This window comes from Carassius carassius, chromosome 35 (assembly GCF_963082965.1).
Source record: "Carassius carassius chromosome 35, fCarCar2.1, whole genome shotgun sequence".
Taxonomy (NCBI): domain Eukaryota; kingdom Metazoa; phylum Chordata; class Actinopteri; order Cypriniformes; family Cyprinidae; genus Carassius; species Carassius carassius.
In genome coordinates this window covers 5882191-5909718 of record NC_081789.1, presented here as the reverse complement: position 1 = coordinate 5909718, position 27528 = coordinate 5882191, and the positions used below count along the sequence as shown (strand labels likewise).

General features: G+C 35.4%; 2 protein-coding genes across 3 annotated transcripts in view; both read left to right on the top strand.

The window, feature by feature from the left end:
* Positions 1 to 7650, top strand: part of gpr158a (G protein-coupled receptor 158a) — a 126229-nt gene extending 118579 nt beyond the window's left edge. Inside the window, exons 9-12 of one of the 2 annotated variants that reach the window (XM_059524346.1) lie at positions 1850 to 1955; positions 2049 to 2195; positions 2346 to 2429; positions 2868 to 7650. In XM_059524346.1, the coding sequence (XP_059380329.1) occupies positions 1850 to 1955; positions 2049 to 2195; positions 2346 to 2429; positions 2868 to 4814 (2284 nt within the window). In that variant the 3' untranslated portion in view covers positions 4815 to 7650. The remainder of the gene's footprint in view (positions 1 to 1849; positions 1956 to 2048; positions 2196 to 2345; positions 2430 to 2867) is intronic. The other variant, XM_059524347.1, reaches the window with a different exon arrangement.
* Positions 7651 to 17252: 9602 nt separating this feature from the next.
* anxa13 (annexin A13) lies at positions 17253 to 26836 on the top strand. Its single transcript, XM_059524345.1, has 11 exons — positions 17253 to 17391; positions 19192 to 19267; positions 19434 to 19528; positions 19596 to 19766; positions 19877 to 19910; positions 22434 to 22513; positions 22740 to 22808; positions 23492 to 23593; positions 23721 to 23796; positions 25344 to 25456; positions 25741 to 26836. Exons 1-11 carry the CDS (start codon positions 17377 to 17379, stop codon positions 25858 to 25860), a joined length of 951 nt encoding a protein of 316 aa, XP_059380328.1. The 5' UTR covers positions 17253 to 17376; the 3' UTR covers positions 25861 to 26836.
* Positions 26837 to 27528: the final 692 nt, after the last annotated feature.

The following is a 27528-nucleotide window of genomic DNA, read 5'->3' as shown; positions in this document are numbered from 1 at the left end:
TTTGGTGCATCATTAAACGAAAAATACGTCAAAGACGACCACGAACTCTTCAGCAGCTGGAAATCTATATAAGGCAAGAATGGGACCAAATTCCAACAGCAAAACTCCAGCAACTCATAGCCTCAATGCCCAGACGTCTTCAAACTGTTTTGAAAAGAAAAGGAGATGCTACACCATGGTAAACATGCCCCGTCCCAACTATTTTGAGACCTGTAGCAGAAATCAAAATTGAAATGAGCTCATTTTGTGCATAAAATTGTAAACTTTCTCAGTTTAAACATTTGCTATGTTATCTATGTTCTATTGTGAATAAAATATTGGCTCATGTGATTTGAAAGTCTTTTAGTTTTCATTTTATTAAAACTTAAAAAACGTCCCAACTTTTCCGGAATTCGGGTTGTAGAATATTATCTTTTTTTTTAAGAATTGAATTAGAATACTGAGTGCTAAAGTTAGAGGATCAAATAAAGATGGAAGAGATGTGTTTTAAGATGATTCTTGGAGATAGCTAAGGACTCAGCTGCTCGGATTGAGTTGGGGAGGTCATTCCACCAGGAGGGAACATTTCATTTAAAAGTCCGTAAAAGTGACTTTGTGCTTTTCTGGGATGGAGTAATGAATTTAGGTAAAGGGGTGCAGAGCCAGTGGTGGTTTTGAAGGCAAGCATCAATTCCTTGAATTTTATGCGAGCAGCTATTGGTAGCCAGTGCAAATTAATAAACAGAGGTGGACGTGTATTCTTTTCGGCTCATTAAAAATTAATCTTGGTGCCACGTTCTGGATTAATTGTAAAGGTTTGATAGAATTTACTGGAAGACCTGCCAAGAGAGCATTGCAATATTTTAACTCCCTTTCTCTGTCTCACTCATCTTTTTCTAAATTTTCTCCATCTCACTTTCCTGTTTTTCTCCTTTTCTCTGTCTCACTCGTCTTTTTCTAAACTTTCTGTCTCACTCATCTTTTTCTAAACTTTCTCTGTCTCTCTCGTCTTTTTCTAAACTTCCTCCATCTCACTCGCCTGTTTCTCTCCCTTTCTCTGTCTCACTCGTCTGTTTTTCTCCCTTTCTCCATCTCACTTGCGTGTTTTTCTCCCTTTCTTCGACTCACTCGCCTGTTTTTCTCCCTTTCTCCATCTCACTCGTCTGTTTCTCTCTGTTTTCTACATGTATCGCTATTCGGTATTCTACCGTCTTTTAATGTGTAACTTGGATTTAATTCTCTCATCTGTCTGCACTGAAGACAACTCGCGATGTTTGCCGCCTGGAATGCAGAGGCTTGATTGGATGAGTGGTATCACGTGGGATGGCTTAATTCGCATGCAATTGGTATATGCTTTTCCACTATCCCACCGTAAAAACAACAAAAACTACGTCGGATTAAATATAAGCGCCCTATCAGGTTTTAAATTATATCATAACTTTCCGTTTTGGTTTTAGGTCCGGGTCCATATGGGACGGCTTCTGGGTCTGGACCCAGACCGCGGTCCGCCTGTTAGTGACCTATGATGTAGAGTGTAAGAGTGTAATAAAAGCATGCAAGGTTTATCAGGGAGAAAGGTTAGCAAAACATGACGCATTAGGTGCTGCTTCAAAGCTGGAAAAAGTTGTAACATTACTATATTATCCACTTTGATGATACCATATATTGTAAATTATATCAGTATATTTATTTAATTGAATACGCATTCATATAAAGTAAGTTAAATTATTGAAGAATTTGGTTGTTGAAATAAGCATTTTGGAATATGACCAGATCTTAAATGCACACATACCAGATAGTTATATTGTATTGTACTGTATTGTTAGATGATTGTAGATGATTATTCATTTTTCTGTAAATATATCCACAGGTTCACTCTTGCCCCTGAACTGCACCCGGACTGGATGTTGATGCTATTCTTTGCTCATACACACTTGACAGTGACTGTCACTTTGGGGTTACTGCTTGTGCCAAAGGTAAACCAACCAATCCTCTTCCATCCACTGAATCATTATTTGGCTAAAATCATATTTTACAGAATCTCTTAAACACTCATGTCTTTCCCACAGTTCTTGTTTGCGGGTACACATCTAAGGGATGACATTGCTACAGAGGCCTATGAAGATGAATTGGACATGGGCCGGTCAGGGTCATACCTGAATAGCAGCATCACGTCCGCCTGGAGTGAGCACAGTCTGGATCCAGAGGATATTCGGGTAGGTGCCCTGATTTATTTCAGGCTTTCTTTGCCCCTTGACTCTCTCCTGCCTTAGTAATTAACTGAAATTTCATAATCTGCAAATATCTCTTGACCCCTTGTCCTCTAACTGACAAACATACTGAGCCATGGCAGTTTTTTATTGCAGACACCAGAGGAAATGGGCCAGCTAAGTTCTATTAATGGCTGTGGCGTAAGGTCTTGCGACAGTCTTTGGGAAAAACGTACCAACGTGAGCAGAGGTTTTTGTTTGTTTGTTAGAGCTGAAGAAGTCTCTCACCAAAGACTCAAATTGTGTTCATAGAAAGGGCATTTTGCTAATGGGATAAAGTTCTGCTCTTGGTATAACTGTCGTTGATGACTTCAAGACACAGCTGTATGAAATGCTTTGATGTTCTTCTGAGGCTCTTTCGGACCTAACAATAAAACATGAAATTTTCGTATTTGACACTGTCCCAGACTGTCCTGTCTCTAATTAGTGTAAAACAGCATGTTGGTTTGGTCTTACGTCTTTGAGCCACTGTCTGTAGTTGCATATAATGACTAGTTCTGCATGCTTTCTGTGCAATAGAGCGTGTGCTTCACTGTAACTAGAATCATTAAATTTTTTTGCTTCTACATCTAGGCATATGTTGTGAGTTAATGGCCCATTTTGTCTTAAAATCCACAGGAAGAGCTGAAGAAACTCTACTCCCAGCTGGAGATTTATAAGAGGAAAAAGATGCTGGCCAACAATCCTCACCTGCAGAAGAAACGCAGCTCCAAAAAGGGCCTAGGTCGCTCCCTCATGCGCCGCATCACTGAGATTCCAGAGACAATGGGCCGCCAATGTAGCCGTGAGGACAAGGACCTGGGTGAACATGGAAGTAACCGCAACAGCATCTGTGTCTTGAGAAAGAACCCTTTCGACCCTTCACACTCTCTTAAACCTGCCAAAGATGAATCTTTGAAGAGCAAAGTTTTCTCCCTCAAAAAGTCCCACAGCAGTTATGACCATGTTCGGGACCACAGTGAGGATTCCAGCAGTTCAGTAACTGACAAGATGGAAGTTACAAACACAGAAGGCTCCCTTCTTGAAACCCTAATGGGCAAGAAGTTGGTTAAAAAGTCCTCAGAGAAGATTGATGCAGCCAGTGAGTCAACCGAGTCTGTTCCCTTGGTGTGTAAGTCAGCCAGCGCTCACAACCTGACAGCTGATAAGAAACCTATTCACCCTAGAACATCCATGCTGCAGAAATCTCTAAGCGTCATTGCCAGTGCCAAAGGGAAAACTCTTGGTCTAACAGGAAAGGCCCAAGCAGCGGAGGATCCAACAAAGAAGGCTAATCAAAAGAACAAGGATGCCAAGACCCCAACAGAATCTGAAGAAAAGGAGGGTTATCCAAAGATGATTGTCAGTCAGTCAGTGGAGTACAAGCAGACAGCTGCCAAAACTGGTATAATGAAGCAACAGATGAGCGGAAGCCAGCCCTCAATTTGCTCAGAAACAGCCAAGGGGAAAGACCTGTATGACCTCTCAGAGGTGTGCCCATGGGAAGTGGAGGACTTGCCAACTCCCTACGAAAACAAGGTCCAGAAACATGTGTCTATTGCCCCTGAGCAGACCACCACAGTCCATGGAAGTAGCAACAAGGCGACAAAGTCACAACAGCAAAAGCAGAAAGGCACAGAGCAGTCACCCTCCATGTCCAAGCGTCCAACTCAGAAAGCTGCTGACAGAGCAGACATATGTCCGTGGGAGGAAGGAAATGAGGACCATGGTCAGGCAGTGGGGCCAAAGCCTCACTCATGTAGTAAGCCTGCCATGTCCAAACCCCATGCTTCTGGAGAGATTGCCAAGGTTCTAAAAGCTGATGTTTGTCCATGGGACTTTGAGGAAGTGTTAAGCAATCCAAAGGACACTCCAGGGGATTGCTCCCCTGATCAGAGCAGACCAAGAAAGGACACCACACCAACTGAGATCAAAGGGAAAATAAGCTATTCGCCCTCTGAAGTCAAGGGCAAGGGTACAATGCCCACAGAGGGTAAAGCAAAGAGCATTTTCTCAGAGCCTACTAAATCCACAGGCAGTACACTACAGCCACCATTTAAAGCAGAAGTGTGTCCATGGGACTTTGAGACTGTGTCAGGTCCCATCTCTGAAATAAACCCTTGTTCTTCTCAGGTTTCTAAAACAAAGGAGACCCATGCTATAAAGAAGGGAACTTCTCCTGTCAGAATATCAGAGATGGAAAGAGAGAATGCAAAGGGTCCTGATGAAGACAAAATTAAATCAAATGCAAAAGACAAGTTAACCTCTGGAAAAATGAAAGAAAGACCTGTTAGCCAGTCTAAACTGGCTGAGGTTTGTCCATGGGATGCTGATAGTAGTCAAGAAATTGTCTCAATGGAAAAACAAAAAAGCCCAAATGTTGCATTAGGAAAAAGCAAGCAATCAGAAGTATGCCCTTGGGATTTTGAAGATGCTGCAACTAGTAAAGAAGGCAACCGGAGCACCAGTTCATCCTCTGGCAAACAGAAAAGTTCCAATTCCAAAGGCAGAGTTACTAGTGGTGTTAAAATGTCAGATGTCTGCCCCTGGGACTTTGATAACCAAGGATCAACAAAAAAGGCATGACACTTTACCTGAGAGAACCATTAGTTAGTCCTCATTATTTGTGCTTTTTCTTTCATAAATACACCATGGAATGAAAACTCTAATAGAATTTATGGTGATTTGGAGAAGAAAATTAACGTTGCACAAGCTGCCTTTCTCTTCAATCTTTTGTTTTCCCTTTGTGTGTATTTTGTTTTTATAATTATTACTATTATTATTTGGAATACAAGGGAAAAACACACACACACAAAAAAATAATTGCAAAAACTCACCAGGCATTCCAGATTTTAAACTATTGGTTGAACCTTTAAATAGAAATAGTAGTTTACAATTATGCAACTCTTTATGTGCAATGTAAACAAGATGCCTATGCTCAACACATGTATCCTCATTAACATTTGAACTGTCATAACAGCTGCATCTGTAGCCTCTCCTTGACTGTGGCTTCCACAAAAGATTGTACAAGTTCTTGTTACATAGGAAGGTGTGGACCATGCATGAAGTGTCATGGAGTAAGCCTGATCCATTTCCTTGTTTTCATTTGTTTTACACATTATTATCTGGTTTAAATAAAAATGAATATTTGCCAAAGATAGAGGTAAAATCCAATAAATCTAAGAACTCAAACCTCAACAACATAATAGAGACACAACATTTGTACAGTGAGCCGAATTCATGCGGCTGCTAGAAAATTAGCCTATAGCACTTTAGTAAAGAACAGGCTTAGAGACACAGATGTAAACTGGACAGAACTCCATTCATATTTGCCCTTGTTTGTTGTTTGGCCTAGCTGTTTTATGCCATTCTGCGATCATATGTGCACATCTGCAACATTTTTAGTTATCTAAAACGCTAGAAAAAATTTAACATTTCCAATGCTTCCAAATTTGCTGATATATTATCCTGAATGTGCCTATTTAAATAGTCCCTTACCAGTCTTACTTTGTATTGGGAGATATGAAACCTTTGTCATAACCCACGTTACAAAAACTTATTGAAATCAGCATCTTATTTTTGAAAAGAAATGAAGTTTAGTTTATATATTAGAAATGTTGCAAAATTGTAAATGCTATGAAAAAAAAGTCCACTACTTAGTTCATGGGACCATAGATATTATTTATCTCAGCGTAGGGCACAATCATTAAGATTTCCGCCTCTAATGTCTTTCCTTTTTGTCTTTTACAATTAGAACACTCATGACAATACATGAAATCAAATTCCAGTCTATCTCTTATCAAATTCTAACCCAAGCCTCAATTTCCTTCATATGTATCTGGTATCCTTTAACATTTTATGATGATTACATCAGTTCACAAATAAAATCTTCCTCTTACCGCATTTATTTATTTTTTTAAATTTATTGAGTTCTATCGAAACATACCCAGTGATCGCTGATGTGAATTCAACCATGTATCTAAATTACTGTTGGAATTTTAACATATCTTGTATGCCTTTTCAGCACATGGTCATTGGTAATCTGTAATGATGTCAAGGTAATGGTGTCACAACACATGAGGCATGAACTGTTGTACAGGTTGATGCCTAGTTATGAAATGTTTGTATAAATGTTGACATATTGCGATCGCAAACTATTTTGACCCAAACTTACAGTAGCTAAATGGTTTTTAAATGTATTGACAGATTCTTGTGTTTTGTATGTGCACAATATGAATTAGCAAGAATACAGAATAAATGGTTTTGCCATGTATATATGTTATAGCTACCAAAGAGGTTAAAAAATTTCCCTAAATATATCATTCTTGGCATTGTGTGAAATCAAATGACGTCCCATTGTGGGGTAAATTTATCAATGACTTCTGGTCACAATTTAACTTATAAAACTAAGATTATCTTTCCATGCTAATATTTACATTGGTCATTCCTGTTCGGCAGTATTTTTTATTTTAATTTTTTTTTATATATATACTTTCTTTCAAAAGACTTTCAGAAATATGCTCTGGTAAATGGTATATAAAATGTCTTGCCAAGTAGGAATGACCCAAGTAATATTGACTACAAAGCGGTAACCAAGAGAGAATCACAACTTTCCCTGATTTATGTAATCTGCCAGAATTTCTAAGCCCAAATTTCAACTATTCTCATCAAAATATGTGCTCATAGATTTTTAGGCACACTAAAGGGAACTTTCAGCAACCTGTAGTTCAACTGCTCCTTAACTGTCTGGTTATCTCATACTCTAGATGCCTAGATGGATGTGTAAAATTGACCAACTTTGTTACATAGAGAATGTTTCTGGGAATGGTTGTTGTATCGTAATGCGTCCCTCTAGTTTACGAGTTTTACCCATCTGCAGGTCCTCAGTTGATCTCTATGTAGAATGATGTAAGCACTCAACCCATGACCTGTTAATGTTAATGGTAACCTTGCCTATTACATTGTCTTAGTGCAATGTTTAGTTCAGTTTTTGGAGTTTACCGAAGTGATTATTTATCTATTTATGACTTGATTTTGGTTATTTAGCTCGTTTACTTGGGCCCTACGCGTGTCCCCCAAATGTCACAGCTTGGGGGGACACTCCTACTACTTAACGCGGTATTGTCTTAGCTCTAACTCTCATTGCTTCTGCATGATAATGAGAAATTAGTAAGACTGGTGTTTCACTGCCCTTGATAGAACTTAAAAAAGAATCTTTGATCTTTATTGGACTGTTACAAGTTGTATAGTGAGTGAAACTGTACCCTACCCACTGTATTATGTGCTTGTTATATTAAACGCTCTATGACAAGCTTATAGCATACACATATGGAGATATTTGGTAGATTTATATTGTGTAATATTGTGATAGCATGTACATAAAAAATACCTCCTCTGCAATAAATATTTCTACAAAACGCAATTCTGTGTTGACTGAATTAAATCAAAATGAAGGGATAAAAGAAACTTAAATGAAAACTTTACTTGTATCTTTTATTGCTTTTCACAATGGTCTAGTATATACTGGTGTTATTCTGGCCTGTTTCTCTATGGAAATTTGAAACAGAAGTTTGTTTTCAGCAATAAAAAAAAATCCTTTTGTGCCTTAACAGTGGTACTTGACAACCAGCCAATCAGATCTGACCTTGTCATTTTTTAGTTAGTATTAAACCATTTCTCACAGTTTTTAGGAGCAGGACACTGATGAAACCTAAAACGGTTCCACAAAGAGCCCTGATAATTGATTCTTCACCGGTTCAATATGTTGCATTTGCAAAAATCTCTTGGCTGGTTTTACATTGTCAGCATTTTTGCTTTCATTAATAATAATGACTGATCTCCCCACAAAGGCTCCAGCTAAGTGGTCATGGCCTATTCTCAAAGTAAATTTGTATCCTGGCCGTCTTAGTTCTCTCCAAGGTTTGTTTACTTTAAACTTAAAGGAAGCCTTTATTGTTACCACTTCAGGATATTCATCTGAATGTTTGGCTCAGCTCCTGAAAAGCTTTTATGGAGATGCTGTAGTCTTTCTGACAGAGATCAATTGTTGTTCTGTATGGGGAAAGTGGATAAGACGATATCAGGTTTTTCCTCAAATTTCTGTCAATAGCCAAGCTGCTGAAGATCAGTCCAGTCAACTATTGTACAAATGTGATGTGAATACTTGATTCCAGTTCTTCCACTAGATTTTCAGAAGAATATGTGAGTGATGCTTGCTGCAGTAAAATTCTTCCACAATGCTAGATTGTTGTGGATGGTTGCCAGGTGTTGACAAGTTGTTCTGGGTTGCCTTTGGTGTGTGAAATAACACTTAATGGGTTAATTTCACCCAAATTGAAAATTTTGCCATCATTACAATGGAGGGACAGAAATTATTTGAATTTAATTAAAAATGTGTTCTGTAGATGAACCAAGTTTTCATGGGTTTGAAACAGCATGAGGTTAATTAATAATAAATAATGACAGAATTTAAATTTTGTGATGAACTAATCCTTTAAAGGCAGGGTAGGGGATATGGTTCAAACATTATTTTTGTTATGCAAAACTGACAACATCCCGACAGACAAGACAGAGCAGGTTATTTCTGGTATGTAACAATCTCAGTCTTCAAACTTTGTTATTTTGTAAGAAATAAAAAAAATGTATACAGGCTTTTTAGGCTCTTTAATCTGTTGTGACAGAATGTCTTAGTGCCTCAGTTCAAGCGGCACACATGAACCGATCGTCTTTTCATATTTACTTGAAGCACAAAATAAACATCAACGAATATCAGAATGCTTTTTTTTTTTATTTCACCAAAGTTTATACTCTCCTGTCTGATTTGTTTGTCGGACAAAATGGTGGATTCGGCATTATTATTGGTCAGAATCGATGTCAAACAAGCTCTTTGCAAATGGTTAATTAGGGTGGTTTTGTAATGCAGACCTGGCAACCCTGCTGTATGAAGACAATGTAGGAATGTTCCTAGGCATTTTCCTCAGTAAAAACACTATCAATGATACTACAGATACTTTATCAGTGAATAATTATATAATACTGAGGGAAGTTGGGTGACCAAACATAAGCCTATTTGGTTTCTGTTGCAATTTTTTCTCACCTTCCTGCAAATTCTACAACCCAAGCTTCAACCATACTTCAGTACTAAAGGTTTAATGACCTAGAGCGCTGTTAACTCTTTGGATTGTGAGTCCTGATGAGCTGTAATGTAAGGTAAAAGCATACTAAAAGAGTATAAACAAATCCCTTTTGCATTGATTTCACTTTTCAAGAGCACTCTGTCAGTGGAAAGAACAGCCAATCAATACAGTGAGACTGTCCGCTCTCTACACTGGCACAAATGGAGAAGAATGTTGTTTCAGATTTGCTATCACATATCACATCTGTGACTGCAGGGGTAATTTCATATATTTCATACATGTCATACATTATGAGTAGCCTCTTATTTTCTATATTAAATTGAAACATGTGGAAATTAGAACTGTGACCTAGTAATTAGCACAATGTTCTGGAAAGCTTGAGTAGCAGATACAGGTTTGATTCTGTCTTGTGAATTACTCACATCCTTATGCCCAAACCACTTGTGAAGATGAATTATTTAGTATTTGGAATGCTTACCTTTTGCTTTAATGTAGCAGCACTCAAACTTCATGAAACCTTAGGCACATGTTCACCAGCATGAGTTGAGAATGTTCAAAAAAAAAAAAAATCCTTCTTGAGAAGATGTAATTAAAATCTAGTGTCTTTAATTTTTTTACAAAAATGTTTCAGTAACACTTTAATTAAAGCAACACTGTGCAAATGTTGGCGCTCTAGCGGTTAATAAACAGAACTGCACGCATCCCGCGGAAGAACAATCTAACCGGAACTACTTCTCCAAGTCTATGTCTATGGCAATTCACTTAGGTGTGTGTTACTCCGCAGCTCATACGACCCAAACAGGCTACAATAGTCCAAAAATAATCACTTATTATAAATGTACAGTAGTGATTTGGGATAAGATAAGAAGACGGCTTGGTAGATTAATTTATGATGTACTTGCTCATTAGATACATTTTGCTAATTTTGATCTAATTTTGCTAATCTATCTATCTATCTATCTATCTATCTATCTATCTATCTATCTATCTATCTATCTATCTATCTATCTATCTATCTATATATCTATCTATCTATCTATCTATCTATCTATCTATCTATCGCAAAACCTTTCATGTTTTACATTTTTCAAAATACTTTCTAGAAAGAAAGAAAGAACAAAAGAAAGAAAGAATCTTTCACACGTGATATTTCATTAAGCTTCTGTCTTCTTCTTATCCAGAAATGTATGTTGCTAGTGGTTTTAAAAAAATTCTATAAAATCAAGGTATTGTACATTCCAACTATTGAAATGTTTTGATGTTCTATCTGCATAAAATATCAGGAAGAGCCTTAGAATTTCTTTTTGACCGTCACAGTGGGTGGTCTAATGCCCACAGAGCTCAGGGGTATAGCTAAATCCCTGCTAGCTCTGGCTGTGTTCAGAAGATAAATCCAGCGCAAGACACCCACACGCGTTTTTCATTCCCCTAGGCAGCATACAGCGGGCCACGCATTTGTAATGGGACAATTCATGACTCATCAAGGTGTTCCGGAGGCGATGTGACAAATCCTACAAGGCTAAGGTCATGAATATGAATTAGGTCGTGCTGACGTACCTCGAGTGCCCAGCCACAGAACCTAATTAAAATTCATGAGCCAAGCTTCCAACTTTTAGGTAGCATTTAACTGCATAACCAACTAGTCAACTAACCAACTGTCTGTCAGTAAACTAGTCATGTGTACTCAGCGGGTCAGGGTTTCACTGGTTAGCTTCAGCTGGTTTGTTTCACCATTAACTGCCTTTCAGTAGCTATGCATTATAACTACTGTAAATAAATAATTTTAAAGAATAGTTCACTCAAATCTCCTGCATTAGCAGCACCATACACATGCGCTGTGGTACTTTTGTGAACACACTTCAAAGACTGACACAGAAAAGAGGATTTTTTTGAATAAAGTGGTTATTAAAATGTTATATAAAAGTATTATTGTAGCTTCATAAAATTAAGGTTGAACCACTGATGTCACATGGACTATTTTAACGATGTCCTTACTACCTTTCTGGGCCTTGAATGTGGTAGTTAAATTGGTGTCAATGGCAGGTCACCAAGCTCTCGGATTTCAGCAAAATTATCTTAATTTGAGTTACGAAGTTGAACGAAGGTCTTTCAGATTTAGAACGGCATAAGGGTAATGTCTAGTAATTAATGACAGAATTTTCATTTTTGGGTGAGCTATCCCTTTAATCAGGACATATTTAACATTACATCATTTGCACTCTTCTGCATGTTTGTATTCAATCTTTAAACTGTTCCTTCTGGCTAAAATAGTCCACTATCCACAATATTGCTTTTTCCACTGTAGAAGTCATCTCATCTAAATCAGGACAGAAATATGCACAGATCAAGCACTGTTTATAAGTGAAAACAGTGTAAAACAGTTTTAAATAAAAAATGTCCATGCATTTTAATATGAAAGGACAACAGGGGATGGACCTTTTCACTGGTGGAAGGAATTAGTGATTATTGATTTGTATTTTGTCTGGAAGCGACGGTTTAAAGTTAAAACACCTTAATGATGGATTTGTTTTTTTTTATGAACACACAGACTTTTGCTTGATCACAAGATGTTTATTCAGGGGTTGGCAACCTATGGCATAATGATTAACCATACAAATTAAAAATGGCACTTCATGACTGAAAGGTTCCCAGTCCCTGCTTTAACTGATGGATTGGAGTCATGTGGATGACTTGTGGATTATTGTGATGTTTTATCAGGTGTTTGGACTCTCATTCTGACGGCACCCGTTCACTGCAAAGGGTCCGTTGGTTAGCAAGTGATGTAGTGCTACATTTCTCCAAATCTGTTCTGATGAAGAAACTCATTCTTTTTCATTTTGATGTCAAAGACACACATTCCCAAACACAGCACTCACTCTCCCCTGATTACTGTTCACTTGCACCTGCAGCTCATCACCACACACATCAACACCCATACAAAACTCACTGTGCCCAGTGTGGTCACCAAGAGAGAAACTCAGCTTTTTTGCTTTGCTAAGCCAGAAGCTTCAAGGGCTCGTATGTTTACCATTAGATGTATTGCACACCAATTATGCCTTAGTAATTTTCATCATTCTTCTTAATGTAAACTCCAGCTAAGTGAGTCACTATTTACTGTACAGGCTTACAGTGCTAATGTATATATATATATATATATATATATATATATATATATATATATATATATATATATATATATATACAGTACAGACCAAAAGTTTGGACACACCTTCTCATTCAAAGAGTTTTCTTTATTTTCATGACTATGACAATTGTAGATTCACACTGAATGCATCAAAACTATGAATTAACACATGTGGAATTATATATGGAATTATATACATAACAAAAAAGTGTGAAACAACTGAAAATATGTCATATTCTAGGTTCTTCAAAGTAGCCACCTTTTGCTTTGATTACTGCTTTGCACACTCTTGGCATTCTCTTGATGAGCTTCAAGAGGTAGTCACCTGAAATGGTCTTCCAACAGTCTTGAAGGAGTTCCCCGAGAGATGCTTAGCACTTGTTGGCCCTTTTGCCTTCTGTCTGCAGTCCAGCTCACTCCTAAACCATCTCGATTGGGTTCAGGTCCGTTGTTGACTGTGGAGGCCAGGTCATCTGGCGCAGCACCCCATCACTCTCCTTCTTGGTCAAATAGCCCTTGATGCCTTCAGTGTGACTCTGCAATTTTCATAGTCATGAAAATAAAGAAAACTCTTTGAATGAGAAGGTGTGTCCAAACTTCTGGTCTGTCCTATATATATATATATATATCATCTATATATATATTATCATATATATACATATATATATATATATATCATCTAAGAGGCACTGAAGAATAATGGTTTCAAAAGCTTCCGTCATAAGTGAGAAACATTTAGTTATCTACAAAATTCATCCACCAATTACATATGCTACACGTTGCTAAAAACCCACCTACCTCAGCCCACATTCTTCACTGTTTCCCAAACAACACAAACTTCCTCTAAACCGTCCTCTGTTTCTCTATTTGCTATGATTAACTGTGAGCCCTTATGACATATTCACCCAATTAAAGGCCCTCTCTAAACTGAGGATCATTTCCATGAGAGATTCCTCTGCGCCTGGCTGTCAGCACCAACGCTACAACTCCACGATTCCACCCACGCCACACACACACACACACAGGGTATTCTCAGAATGGAAAACTCTCCTTTGACTAAGTGAATACTGCACAGTGTGCACCTAAACTACTATGTAGAAAAATAAATATTACATACACATATTCACTCACAGTGTGGATAAATGATGGTAAATGAATTTGGCTTGCTGTCGTTTAAGGAGCTCTGTGCTGAACGCTTTACCCTTGAGAAGTAAACAAGACAGCTTTTTATGTTAAATAAACTGATTTGGTGGGAACAGCTTTATAATGTAATGAATCAACACCCCATTGGTTAATCTTGAATCTTGAAATATATATATATATATATATATATATACACACACACACGCACATGCACACATAGTTTTTGTTTGTATTTTTTCATGCAAGCACTTGGTATATTTTGGAGGAGGAGCTGGAGCTTATAAAGAGGGCGGAGCTATAAAGATTTGGGTTCATTAAATACATGTTGTTTAAAAACTTTTACCAATCATCAAAGTTGGAAAAAAATGTGGTCACCTGGTTATTGGCATATGCATTTATACACACATTCTGTACACATGCTATATTCTGCAGAAAGGGTAAGACAAGTACTTTTGTTATTAGTATTCTACAGAAAAAGGACAGTGTGCTGAAAACAGCAAGAGATACATGTATGTTTAGAATTTTGAATAAAATATTATTACCTAGTGTTTATTTATTTATTTATTTTTTATCAGTATATAATTGAGTAATTTATTTAATTTAATTTTTTTATGGTTGTAGGTAACCCACTGGTCCTGCAAACATGTAAAACGCCTTCATATTCTTTAATGTTTTTTATTTGAAAAAGGCAGAACTGTCACAAACTCATTTTCCATAAGGGATTGTGTTAACGATCATTAGCTCTGATTTTTGACACATTTATTGTAATACAAGTATACAGCAGTTCATATGCAAATAAATGTGCATATGAGTTTGCCTTTTTAATGAACGTGTCTTTTTTTATATGATGAATCTGGAAATTGTACACTTAACCCAGCACAGAATCCATCAATTCTGCTCGAAACCTTTTACTATTTTTGTGGTGTAGCCTACTGACATCTAGTGGAAAAGAGAGCAACTAAAACGTGATGAAGACTGTTAATGACATTAATTGAACTTCCCTGCGCTTTTCAGGTGGAAAAAAAAGGGGAAAGAAAAAAAAAATTCCTCTATACTTTCACAAGTCTTAAGCTCTCCCTTATCCAGTTGAACTAGCTTCTGCCAAATTAATAAATGTAAATGTAGTCGAGACAGGACCCAAAAATTTGTGTTTGTGTATTTCCTAATTTTAACTTAAATTAAAATTTGTGTAATTTAACTTCTGACATACAATTCTACTGGAATATAGTCATTGTTCTGTGTTTTTTAATACATACAATCCAACTTAAGTTAGAAGACCACTTGTATCTTGATGAACCAATCACAGCCGAACCTAAGCACTATCCAATCATATAACAATGAAGGAATTGCCTCCTCTCACATGACTTTACCCCATTTATTCTCAATCACCCTCCTCCAAACTCATGCATGCTTCATAGGGTCTGTTAAAACTAAATGGTCTCAGGGGAAGCAAGACAGACTGTAACTTTACCTGCTGGTGTCGCTGTGATAAGAACCTCAAGGCGGTATTAAATTGCCCTAGTACCCCCAGTGAGCAAGCCAAAGGCACCGTGGCAAGGAAAAACTCACTACAAATTTAGGATTAAATGAATGGACACATTGTTTCAGAAAAGCAAGGATATGTACAGTGCTTAGCATGCTTAATTGACAACAGATACCATTTCCTGGACTGTTGTAAAGCCCACAACCTAGCCGTGACTAATATGAATTTCAAGAAATGACCAAAACAGCTGGTCACCTACAGTAGTGGTAGCCACGAGATTCACATTGACTACTGGATGGTCCAGAGTGACCCAATATGATAGCATCCCTAGACATTCCAACAGACCTCCTGCAATCGACAAAGAGGCCAATAACTGGCCCAAAAAGATTAAGCGTGGGAAATCCAACAAGCACAAGAACAAACCGACATCTACTCTGGCCAATTTATTGGTGAATTGTGATCAAACAGTGGAGATTATGTGGTACAAAGCCGTGGAACAGATACTTCGGGCAGCAGAAACTGTGGGAGGAACAATATTCATTGTCAAGCAAATATGGTGGTGTAACAAAGAAGTGCAAGATGCGATTAAGGAAAAGAAGCTGGCACTCAATACCTAGTGGAGAATGCAACTTGGAATGATACTGATCGCTAAATTGGAAGTAAAAAGGGCAGTGGCTACCACAAAGACCAGCATGCACAGTTGGACATGCGACTGTTCAACCCAAGACACAAACCACATCATGCAAGTCAGGGGAGCTTGCAGCAGGTCTCGCAGGATCCTCAGCAGGAAGGTGTTAAGCCTCAGGCGGAAGGAAGTGTAGGGACAGGAGAGGTGTCAGTGAAATGGTAAAACATTTGCAGTCCTTATTTGAAAATCTAACCCAGATATTTGTTTCTTGAAAATTTAAAATGTATTACTTTTCTAGTTACTTGTAAAAAACAAATAATCTGTTTATGTCACTTGCGCATCTTATAATACATTACCACAACACTGCCAGTGTAACTGTGAATTATGCAAACCTGTTAAGACACATCAACTTGTGCACTCTTTGACCAAGCAGTGTGACATAAGCCACACATAGAACATTTCATTATTGAGTTCAAACATAAGTAACAAAATGCTATGTGTAACCTCTATTATATTGCATGTTATATTTAATTATACTGCATTTTTTAAATAACTCCCAATCTTTAATTAGTTAAAAAAAAAATTTCAAGAGCTAATAATCATAATAAATAATTGTTTAAATAATAATAACTGCTAGTATATTAAACTTAATCATTCAACAAAAAAATAATGGATATTTAACTTATATATCTTCAAAACAAATATGATGTAAACCGTATTCAGATTAAAAGCTTTGAGTGTTTTATCAAGTTGTGTATAATCTAAATTGATCCAAGAGATTAATATCTCTCTTCTTGTCAGATTTGTTATTAATACTGTTCTACACTTTACATAAGCATTGATTTGTTAAGTTCGTCTAAAAAATAATAATAATAATAAAAAAATTAATTAAATAAATACACAAGTATTGCTTTTAAATGTGTCGTTGAAATGAATTGAAATGTTGCTGATTTGATTCAAAGACAAAACACAGTAGAGGGCGCCATTTCTCGTTTTACAGGTGCTAAATAAATGAAATAGATTATTGTGCGTCCCCTAATCAGTTGTGATATTTGCAAATTGAATAATGTGATTTTCTAACAGTTTTTCATATATGTGGTTATATATATATATATATATATATATATATATATATATATATATATATATATATATATATATATATATATATATATATATGTATATATATATATATATGTATATATATATATATATATATATATATATATATATATATGTATATATATATATATATATATATATATATATATATATATATATATATATATATATAAGTCTTTTGGTCAGTGTTGTTGTTTTGAGATGCTTTTCAAACTATTTTCTTACTGCTTAAAAAAACACGTTAGAATTGCAGAATTAATAGTTATCCTATAATATATGTAGAAGTTATGTATAATAATGTATAGATGGTTATAATGGTTTTTCAAAATGCAGATGTCCAAAGCTTTGGTGCTGTCAGGCTCTCGTGAGAACGTAAAGCCATCCCGTTATTTCCCTGCGTGCTGACGTCACTTACAGAAACTCTTGCGCGTGTGGCCTGCAGCTCGGACAGCGGTCAGATCATTGGTCATCAAACACCAGAAACTCTCACCATGGGAAACTGCCAAGTGAGTATTTCATTACATGTTTAGTTTTTAGTTTTTTTCTGTTAAAACGCACCTTACATACGTGATACGTCTACGTCAGAGAAACATAGCTAACTGTTAACGTTACTTCAACATTCTGCGTTTGGTCTGACACGTCGCATAAGCGGTTTTAAAAAAAAAAAAGAAATAAAGATGGATATAGAGGGAAAATAATAAAGACAGTTAAGATTCCTCACGTTTTCCGCCTCCAAGCTGCTTTCGGCAAACGCAGCGCTTATATCGCGTGAACTCTGAATGTGATGCCGTTATATGCGTCCCGTGCTTCTTTTCTGAGCTTTCCAGGCTGAATGTTAAAAATCCTTTTGTTTGTATACTTTTCGAATAGTTATTACAGCGATTTTGATTGTATCTGATGGGAGTATCAGTTTCCCGTTAGGAGTCAGAGGAAGCGCATTGGGAGGAGACTGGGACAAACTCACTTTCATTTAGTCCTGATGCAGGGCCTCCATCAGGATCACAGTGTGTTTGGACAGGGCTGGGCGCTTCCTCCTGCATTCCTCACACAGCCTTTTGTTCATATGGGGGAGACTGGGTGCTCTAGTATGACAATAAACCTCTTTATTCACAAAAAAGAGTGACGCTCAATGCAGATTTCGCCGTAGAAATTAATAAATACAATTTTAGTGTTTTATTTATTAGTACGGGTGGGATTAGTCGTAGTTGGAGTAGTATTTTGATGTCTTTGAACGTATATCTTTGTATAAAGTTAACATAAGTTACCGGGGCCAGTTGTTCAGAAAGTTTAATATGGATCAGAATGATCTGGATTTGGAAATCCCATGTTTTGCTATCGAGGATCAGGTAACACCATCTTACTTTTGGGCCAGTTTTTCAAAGCAAAATTGGATTGGATCACACTTATCCAGATAAAAACTTTTTTAGATTTCCAAATCTGGATTACTAGTGCCATGACCTGGTGAAAAAAAATATATATATATAATTTTTTGCATTCTAGTTTTGCATTGCATTTACACAAATAAATACTTCTGACCATCTGTGACGATTGTGCCAATTTAGTTTACAATCAGTGATTTAAAAATACAACAAATTTAAATAATATTTTAGTTTGAAATTGACAGCTGTTCGGGTATTTTTGGATATATTATGTGTTACAAATTTTGCATTTTTTGGACCAGTTTTACAATTTTATTACATTTTTGTTCCTAAAATCCATCCTTCTGCAGGGATCAGAAGAACATATATATATATATATATATATATATTTGTTTTTTTTACTTTTGTTTTTTGAACAAGCCATTTTTAAGATTTGATACAATCCGATGACCAAAATCTGATCAGACTGAATTTAACTAAGAAGCCCTAGATGTTGCCATAAAATATTTTACCATGGGTGTGTTTTGGGACCATTGCAACATTAGGAAAAAAATATATAATAATACTTATATATATTTAAATAAATAGGATTTAACTCATTTCAACTAATCAATACACAGCGGCAAGAAAATGCTTTCTAAAATTTTTATGTAATAATAAACAGTGACATTTAAATATTTGCTACAGCAGGAGTAATTGAAATATGACTTGTTATATTAAGTTCGATATTATGGTCAATATTTAATACTGTTACCTCAACTAATCATAATGACTGTGAGTGTTAAGGCAAGGTCAAACTCACAACTGTTGAATACTAAAACATGAATTTAGAGATCTGGGCTTGTGTTACTTAATTATGTATTTGACTGTGAACATGATCAAACTAAATGAACATTGGAAATGATTCTCCTCGGTTTTATTTGACAGCCAACTGTTGTTCCTTATGAAGACTTTGATGTAGTTGCTGACATAAAGGCCATTCGCAAAGCCTGCAAAGGTTTAGGTGAGATGCTTAAGTTAGTCTTACATTTTAATTAGCGTTCAGTATGTTAATTAAATGAATATACCGTACAATTACAGTTTTAGATGCAGTTATAGTAAGTCTGCTATTTACTGGATATTTTCATCACTAGAGGATATGTTTGTGGTCATTCTATTTCATTTTCAAGGAACTGATGAGCAAGCCATCATAGACATCCTAGCCAATCGAAGTGCAGCTCAGAGACTGGAGATCAAGGAAGCGTACTTTGACAAATATGATGACGTGAGTACTCTGAAATCGTTTTAAAGAATAAAGAGCATGCCTTCACAGATTTGTGTTTTCTCTGAAGGAGCTGGTGGAGGTTTTGAAGAGTGAGCTGACTGGTAATTTTGAGAATGCCATTGTTGCCATGCTGGACCCTCCTCACGTGTTTGATGTCAAAGAGCTCAGGAAGGCCATGAAGGGCGCTGGCACAGACGAGGATGTCCTGGTGGAGATTCTGTGCACTTCTACCAATGCTGTATGTCCATCTGTCTGCTCTGCAAGTTCCTGTGTGTGTCACCTTTCCCAAAGCTGGGGCAAATGTTTGTCCATGAAATGAATCATTTACTACTTTTTGTTTTCTAACAGGATATTGCCACTTACAAAGAGACCTACATGCATGGTAAGAATGACTTACCAATATACCAATATACTTTAAACACTGCCAAGCTGAAAAATTGTCTCAACTATACTGTCTTAAAATTGTCATTAGTAACACTTTATTTTGTCCATTTGAATTTATGCACGAAATGCATAATGCTTTGCCTATGGCCACCAAAATGAAGATCAACTTATTGTGAAACAAAACAAAACAAAACAAAACAAAACAAAACAAAACAAAACAAAACAAAACAAAACAAAACAAAATAAAATAAAATAAAATAAAATAAAATAAAATAAAATAAAATAAAATAAAATAAAATGTTCACCTAACTAAGCAAATATATCTGGGATATAATTTTAATTTATTCTTTTTTATGTATTTTTTTGTATTCAGACAATAAAAGCGTAGACTCGATATAACTAAGCTATTCAAAATTAGATTCATTTATTGCAAGTTTTCACTTGAGTGAGCTCTATAAAGGGAGCCCTCTCTGCTCAATTTCTTTACTTCATTTATAATTTGAAGACAAAGTCTAGTGGTTTCATACTGCTAAGAGGACCTTCGTCCACGTGTACTGCTGAGAATTCATGAATTGTTCCGTGAATCACTCCTGAAATTGCTATGATTAACAGGGATAACCATAGAAACAAACACAACAAAACATCTGACAAAACTATGTCAAAATAGATCTGTACATCGTGTTGTAGTTTAAAATGTGTATGTTCTTTTTAAAGCCATGTTTAAAAGTATTTGACTTTTTAAAATTATATCTAAAACTAATTAAAGGTATTTAATGCATTATTTAATAATAATTATTATTAGCATTAATAATTCACTTACTTAATTTGTTTTATATTTTAAAGGAGTTAACTAGTTGAAATAGTTAATTAACAATTGTAGGCTGTTGGGGTCTGGGCTTTTTGTGTGTATTTATGTAGGTATTTATTTATTCATTTATTTCCTTCATCTGCATGCCATGAGACTTTGTGTCTTTTCCTACACTTGCTATACTTCAGTAAAAAAAAAATGAAAGTCGTAATATTTAGATAATAAAGTTGACTTAAATCTCATAATATTTCGACTTTATTCTCGTAGTATTACGACTTTATTCTAGAAATATTTTGACTTTATTTTCATAGTATTACGACTTTATTCTCGTAATATTTCGACTTTATTCTCATAGTATTACGACTTTATACTCTAAATATTTCGACTTTATTCTCTAAATATTTTGACTTTATTCTTGTAGTATTACGAATTTATTCTCGAAATATTTCGACTTTAATCTCGTAACATTTAAATTTTATTCTCGTAATATTTCGACTTTATTATCGTAATTTTTCGACTTTATTCTCGTAATATTACGACTTTATTCTCGTAGTCGGCCTATTACGACTTTATTCTCGAAACATTTCGACTTTATTCTCGAAATATTTCGACTTTAATCTCGTAAAATTTTGATTTTATTCTCGTAATATTTCGACTTTATTCTCGTAGTATTACGACTTTATTCTCAAAATATTTCGACTTTATTCTCTAAATATTTTGACTTTGTTCTCGTAGTATTACGACTTTATTCTCTAAATATTTTGACTTTATTCTCGTAGTATTACGACTTTATACTCTAAATATTTCGACTTTATTCTCTAAATATTTCGACTTTATTCTCATAGTATTATGACTTTATTCTCTAAATATTTTGACTTTATTCTCATAGTATTACGACTTTATTCTCGAAATATTTTGATTTTAATCTCGTAACACTTAGATTTTATTCTCGTAATATTTCGACTTTATTATCGTAATTTTTTTTACTTTATTTGTAAAGTCGTAATAGGCCGACTACGAGAATAAAGTCGTAATATTACGAGAATAAAGTCGTAATATTACGACTTTATTCTCGTAGTCGGCCTATGACGACTTTATTCTCGAAACATTTCAACTTTATTCTCGAAATATTTCGACTTTAATCTCGTAACATTTTGATTTTATTCTCGTAATATTTCGACTTTATTATCGTAATTTTTCGACTTTATTATCGTAATTTTTCGACTTTATTCACATAATATTATGACTTTATTCTCGTAGTAGGCCTATTACGACTTTATTCTCGAAATATTTAGACTTTATTCTCGTAATATTTTGACTTTATTCTCGTAATTTTTTTACTTTTTTTCTCGTAATATTACGACTTTATTCTCATAATATTTCGACTTTATTCTCGAAATATTACAACTTTAATCTCGTAATCTTAGATTTTATTTTTTCAACGTGGTACTAAAATGCTGTCGTAGTAAAGAGACAATATTTTGCGTGAAAAATAAAATAAAATCTATTAGGCTTATCTAGGGACCAGAATACAGACACTTTTCACATTCTTGGGGTTCTCAGAAGTGAAAATCATCATAGTTGTGTAAATACAACCACATAACAACGTCAGTTCCGTTATGTGATCACAACAGTTTGAACAGTTTATCTATTGCTTTATCAAATAAAGCAAACTAGGTTTGGTAAGGATCACCTGTATGTTGTTGTCTACAGTGCATGACAGGGATTTGGAGGCAGACATTGAAGCAGACACCAGTGGGGATGTTAGGAGACTTCTAACATTGCTTCTCGAGGTAAATCCGCTTCATTCGAAATCAAAATGGTTGCTTAGGTCTTACAAAATGACCACTCTGCATTCCTGAGCGACGTAAAGCGCTCACTGTAGGCCTGTGTTTAGTGCTCCTCCCTCTCCCTGCTGTCCCTACAGAGCAATGGAGCTTTCATTAGATAAGTAGGAGCAGGATTCAGTGACGTGACTCAGATTGGATTTCAAGGGCGTCAATACTTTCTCTCTTGTAGGGCAACAGAGACGAGAGCTACGAGGTGGATGAAGCACTGGCAGAGCAAGATGCCGTCTCACTGTTTGAAGTAGGAACCTCGGTTTTAGTACACATCTGGAAGCACACATGTCTGGAACATCTCAAATATTATTATTTTAATTATTTTATAAATAATTTAAAATACCTGTTTTCTATTTTAATATGTTTTAAAATGGTATTTATTTCCGTGTTGGCAACATTCATATGTTACTCTTGTCTTCAGTGTCATGTGATCGATTAGAAATCAGTCTAATATGTTAATTTGCTACTCAAAAGAAATTATATTATCAAAGTCAAATAGGATGTGCTGCTTGTATTTTTGCTAAAACGGTAATGACTGATTGAGTTTTGAACAATAATTTCATTTTTTATTTTTTAATGAAAGGTTAATAAATAGAATAGAAATCTTGTAACTTTAATTTTTGTACTATCATGTTTGATAAGTTTAATGCACTCTTTATGGACATTATATATATCTTACTGACCCCAATGTTTTGAACAGTGGTGTATAATTAATGTTAGTACGGTATTAATGTTTCAGGACATTTGCATGTCCATGGTTCTCTGATATCAGTTAATTATGAGTCTTTCTAAACAAACAAAGATGTGTGCTAGGACGTACAAATACCTGTGAATTATTGAGATCACTCTGGAATATTCAATGGCAAAATAATGCTATTAATATTTAGTCACATACCAAGTTCAATTCCAGATGTTTTAATTCTCTGTCAGGCTGGAGAGGGCAGCTTTGGCACAGATGAGTCAACTTTCAGCTTCATCCTGGCCACTAGGAACTACTTCCAACTGCAGGCCACATTCAAAGCTTATGAAGCCGTGAGTTCGTTCGGTTCTTAGAGCTTAAGACAGTAACTTATGTACGATATGTATAATACGTTGTGTTAGTTCATGTGTAACAGCTCTGGATTACTTTTAAATTGTTTTTCACCTTGTTCTCCAACAGATTTCTGGAACAGAGATTCTGGATGCAATCGATAAGGAAACCTCCGGAACTCTGAAGGACTGCTACACTGCACTCGGTTTGTATTAAACACAGGCTTTGTCCAAAAACAGGTGTTTTTTTTTTTTCTTTTTTCTTTTTTTTTCATATGCAACTATTATTATTAATATTATTATTGTAGTATGAACAACAAAGAAATGACATGGCATCTATGTAAAGTAAATGAAAAACTATGATGGTACGGTGGTGTCCATTTACATTAAGACCAGTTCACCCTCAGGCCTTCCAAGACGTAGATACAGATTTGTTCACCAATAGATCCTCTGCAGTGAATGGGTGCCGCCAGAATGAGAGTCCAAACAGCTGATAAAAACATAGCAATAACCCACAAATAATCCACACCACTACAGTCAGTTATAAATATAAAAGTTGTATATTTTGGTTTGGGAGTCCTCAACAACAGATTTGACATGCATGCAAGGTCAAAAAACACTTTCATTGTCTTATAATATGCATTTATTTTTACAATTATTAGCTCAACGACTCCCAAACGATTAATTTTTCCAAACCCCACCTTTGCGTGATGCTAATCTGCGGTGATTGGTCTGATTGGTCTCATTTGCATTTCACAATGCCTGATAAAGCAGCGTTTGTGAGGCAGTGCTGCTTTCTGTACAGCGTTACTGGGGAAGCTGCTATTTAGTGGAAAAGAATGAATTAGCATTTTCATTCAAACCAACTCGAAAAGATCAACAAGTGTGCGGGAAATATGTTAATGTTTCATGTTGACGTCAACATGAAACGGCTTGGGATTCGTTTTAGAAACGACTCGTTTCAATGATTCGTAGTCGACTCTTTCTTTTAAGAGACAATAACTTTATACACCGTTCACTTTCAGATTTCAAACTTGGCAGGATGTTTTCATTCACTTAGAGCTGTGTTACACACTGCATGAAAGATCATTTTTTTAAAATCCATAATAGGGGCAGTTTAAAACTGTTACTTCAGGCAAAAAATACCAGTCTATCATCCATACTGATGCTTCCTACAGTGAAATAGTCCATCCAACAACATATTTGTTTAGAAATGTTTTGGAGTGTTTTCTCTTGGTATGTACTGTACTGGTACTGTATTTTCTTCCTGATGCAGACTAGAGCACCTTTTCACTGGAGAAAGTAATATTATGGATGGAGTTCTCATATTTTAGCCAGATTCAATAGTTTGAAGCTAAACGCATCATGATGGATTTGTTTATTAAAAACACACAGGCATTAATTGATGGATTGAAGTTGTGTGGATTATTTTGGTATCATTGGACTCTCATTCTGACGGCACCCGTTCACTGCAATGCTAAATTCCTTTAATCTGTTGATGAAGAGTCAAACTCATCTACGTCTTGAATGGCCTGGTTTTGCAGCATATTTTCCTTTTTTTTGGGGTGAACTGTTCCTTCAAGTCATTACTGTATACAAACACAGATTGGGTGCATTGTGAACAAAGCCAAAATGCCTTGGTAAAATATTAGAGTTTCTAATATTTAGAGGTCCCAGTTTTGATTATTTGTATAGTAACGCTATAGCGCTCGCTCGCTCGCTCACTGGTTAACTCTTCCCATCGAACCCATAGTGAGGTGTGCAAAGAACCCTCAGCTTTACTTTGCCCGGAAGCTGAATGCCGCGATGAAAGGCGCTGGAACTGACGAAGACACTCTCATCCGCATCATTATGTGTCGCTCAGAGGTATAATACAACTTATCAAAATATCTGTCAAAAAATCTAATGTAAATAATAAACCATACTGTACTTTTGAATTGTTGTGCACTTTTGGTTCAGTTTTCAAATTGGAAATGAAAGGTTGAACGCATTGAATCATGGAATATTACGCATATATCCTCCATAGACCCTGATATTTAGTTTGATGTATGTTGTATACTGCATGGTGAATACTGTTCTGTTGTTACACAGAGGTCAGGCTAGACCGTCTTATAAAACAGCCTGTAACGGACACTCTTCTGTTTGAATAGATTGATCTGGAGACCATTAAAGACATGTACCTGGAGAAATATGACGTGTCTCTTAAAGACGCCATCAGTTCGGAATGCGGCGGAGATTTCAAGCGTCTGCTGCTGGCCATCCTTCACTAAAGAAACCCAATCCGAGTGCTCACCGTGGACCAAGGAGCTTTCACTACAGTCATATATGTTTTATATAGCTTAGTTTAAAGTGAAGATTTAGTAACACAAGCTTCAAGTACAATAGGTTTAATATGAATGTTTTATTATGCCATGCAAATATGTATTTCGTATATATTATGAAGATGGATAACACCACTCAAAAATCTCATGAACACAAACAGAAACATGCATTGGTGTCCAGTTTCTGTGGCATTCCTTATTCTTGGGGCATAATTGGCCAGTTGAATTAGTTTAAGTGGAGTTTCCAGGATTATAAGATAACATCGATACATTATGAAGTTGAGAAGTCAATACATAAATGATACAAAGCCAGCATTTTCCATTTTGCAGTATTTTTCCACACTGAAACCTCAGTTTTACTGTTTCAAAATGTGCATGACCATGTGAATCTTAATATTTATGTGAATGACTTTGTAAGGCTAAAATGCTAAAATTACAATATAACATTTACATTATGCGAAACAATCGCTTATTTATGAGACTTCCGCTGCTTTTTTTTTGTTCACTTGTGGTAAAATATCGAAATTATTGAAGAAACGGTTTTTACTCACCCAATTAATATTCTGTGTGTTGTTGTAACTAACACAAACATAAACACTAAAGTATTTATATCATTTACATGGAATCATTTTAATATAACGTACAGTATATTTTAATATACCTGTAACATAAGAATACAGGCAAAGTTCTGCTATTCTCCCAAAAATTTATTTAATCAGATTTATATAAAGAAGATTTACTAGCCCCATGTGTCAGTTGGTATAAATGAATCGCAGGACTTACTATGTGAAAATTTAAATGAAACATACAGTGGTATGAATAAACATGAGGTGGAATCTGAAGTAGGATGTTCTGTATTAATACAACTGTATTTCCCTAAAGTAATTAACTGAATAAAATAAAGCAGTTCCTGGATGACTATCAATATTATTGTGACATTTTTTTTTTAATGCATAATATGATCCCCTCAAAAATATTTATTTGAGAAAGTGTAAAAAAAAGAAAAGGAAGACTATTGAAACTTAGATACTAAAAATCAATGGACAAATAAATAAAGAAAATAAAACAAACTGAGTGAACATTGGTAGAGACGGGTCAGTGGTTTCTTCCAAGGGGACATAAATATTACATATTTAAGAATGTTTTAAAATATTGCATAACAAGCTGTGAAACAAGGTAAAACAAAACAACAAAATGTATTACTGTAATTCACATTTCAACATTTCTTTTTGAAAAGTAATTAACTGGACTTTTTTTAATACAGTGGGTTTATGTAAAATACATTTTCTAGATATGCCAAGCTATGAATTATTAGTCATTAATACTTAATTATTTGTAATATATTATATTTAAACAACAACAAACAAAAAGAGTTGAATACCTGAAGAATATTTACCTTTTAACACTTCTAAAAAATGTTGAAGCTTAATTTCATTTTATAATGATTTGGGTTATTTATTTTTAATTAAAGGACACTTGTTTCTGAAAAACTTAGAAGAAAGAAAAGTATAGAAAAAAAAATAATTGCAACAGATCAAAACAGCAACGTTTTGAAACTCATAGCTAATTTAGAAGCAACCCAGGTTTTTTAAGAATCTTTATTTGTTTTTGCATGAG

Coding starts and splice junctions, on each gene's coding strand:
- anxa13 (XM_059524345.1), top strand. Junction 22,514..22,739: donor TTCTAACATTGCTTCTCGAG/GTAAATCCGCTT, acceptor TCTCTCTTGTAG/GGCAACAGAGACGAGAGCTA. Junction 23,797..25,343: donor GGACTGCTACACTGCACTCG/GTTTGTATTAAA, acceptor TCGAACCCATAG/TGAGGTGTGCAAAGAACCCT.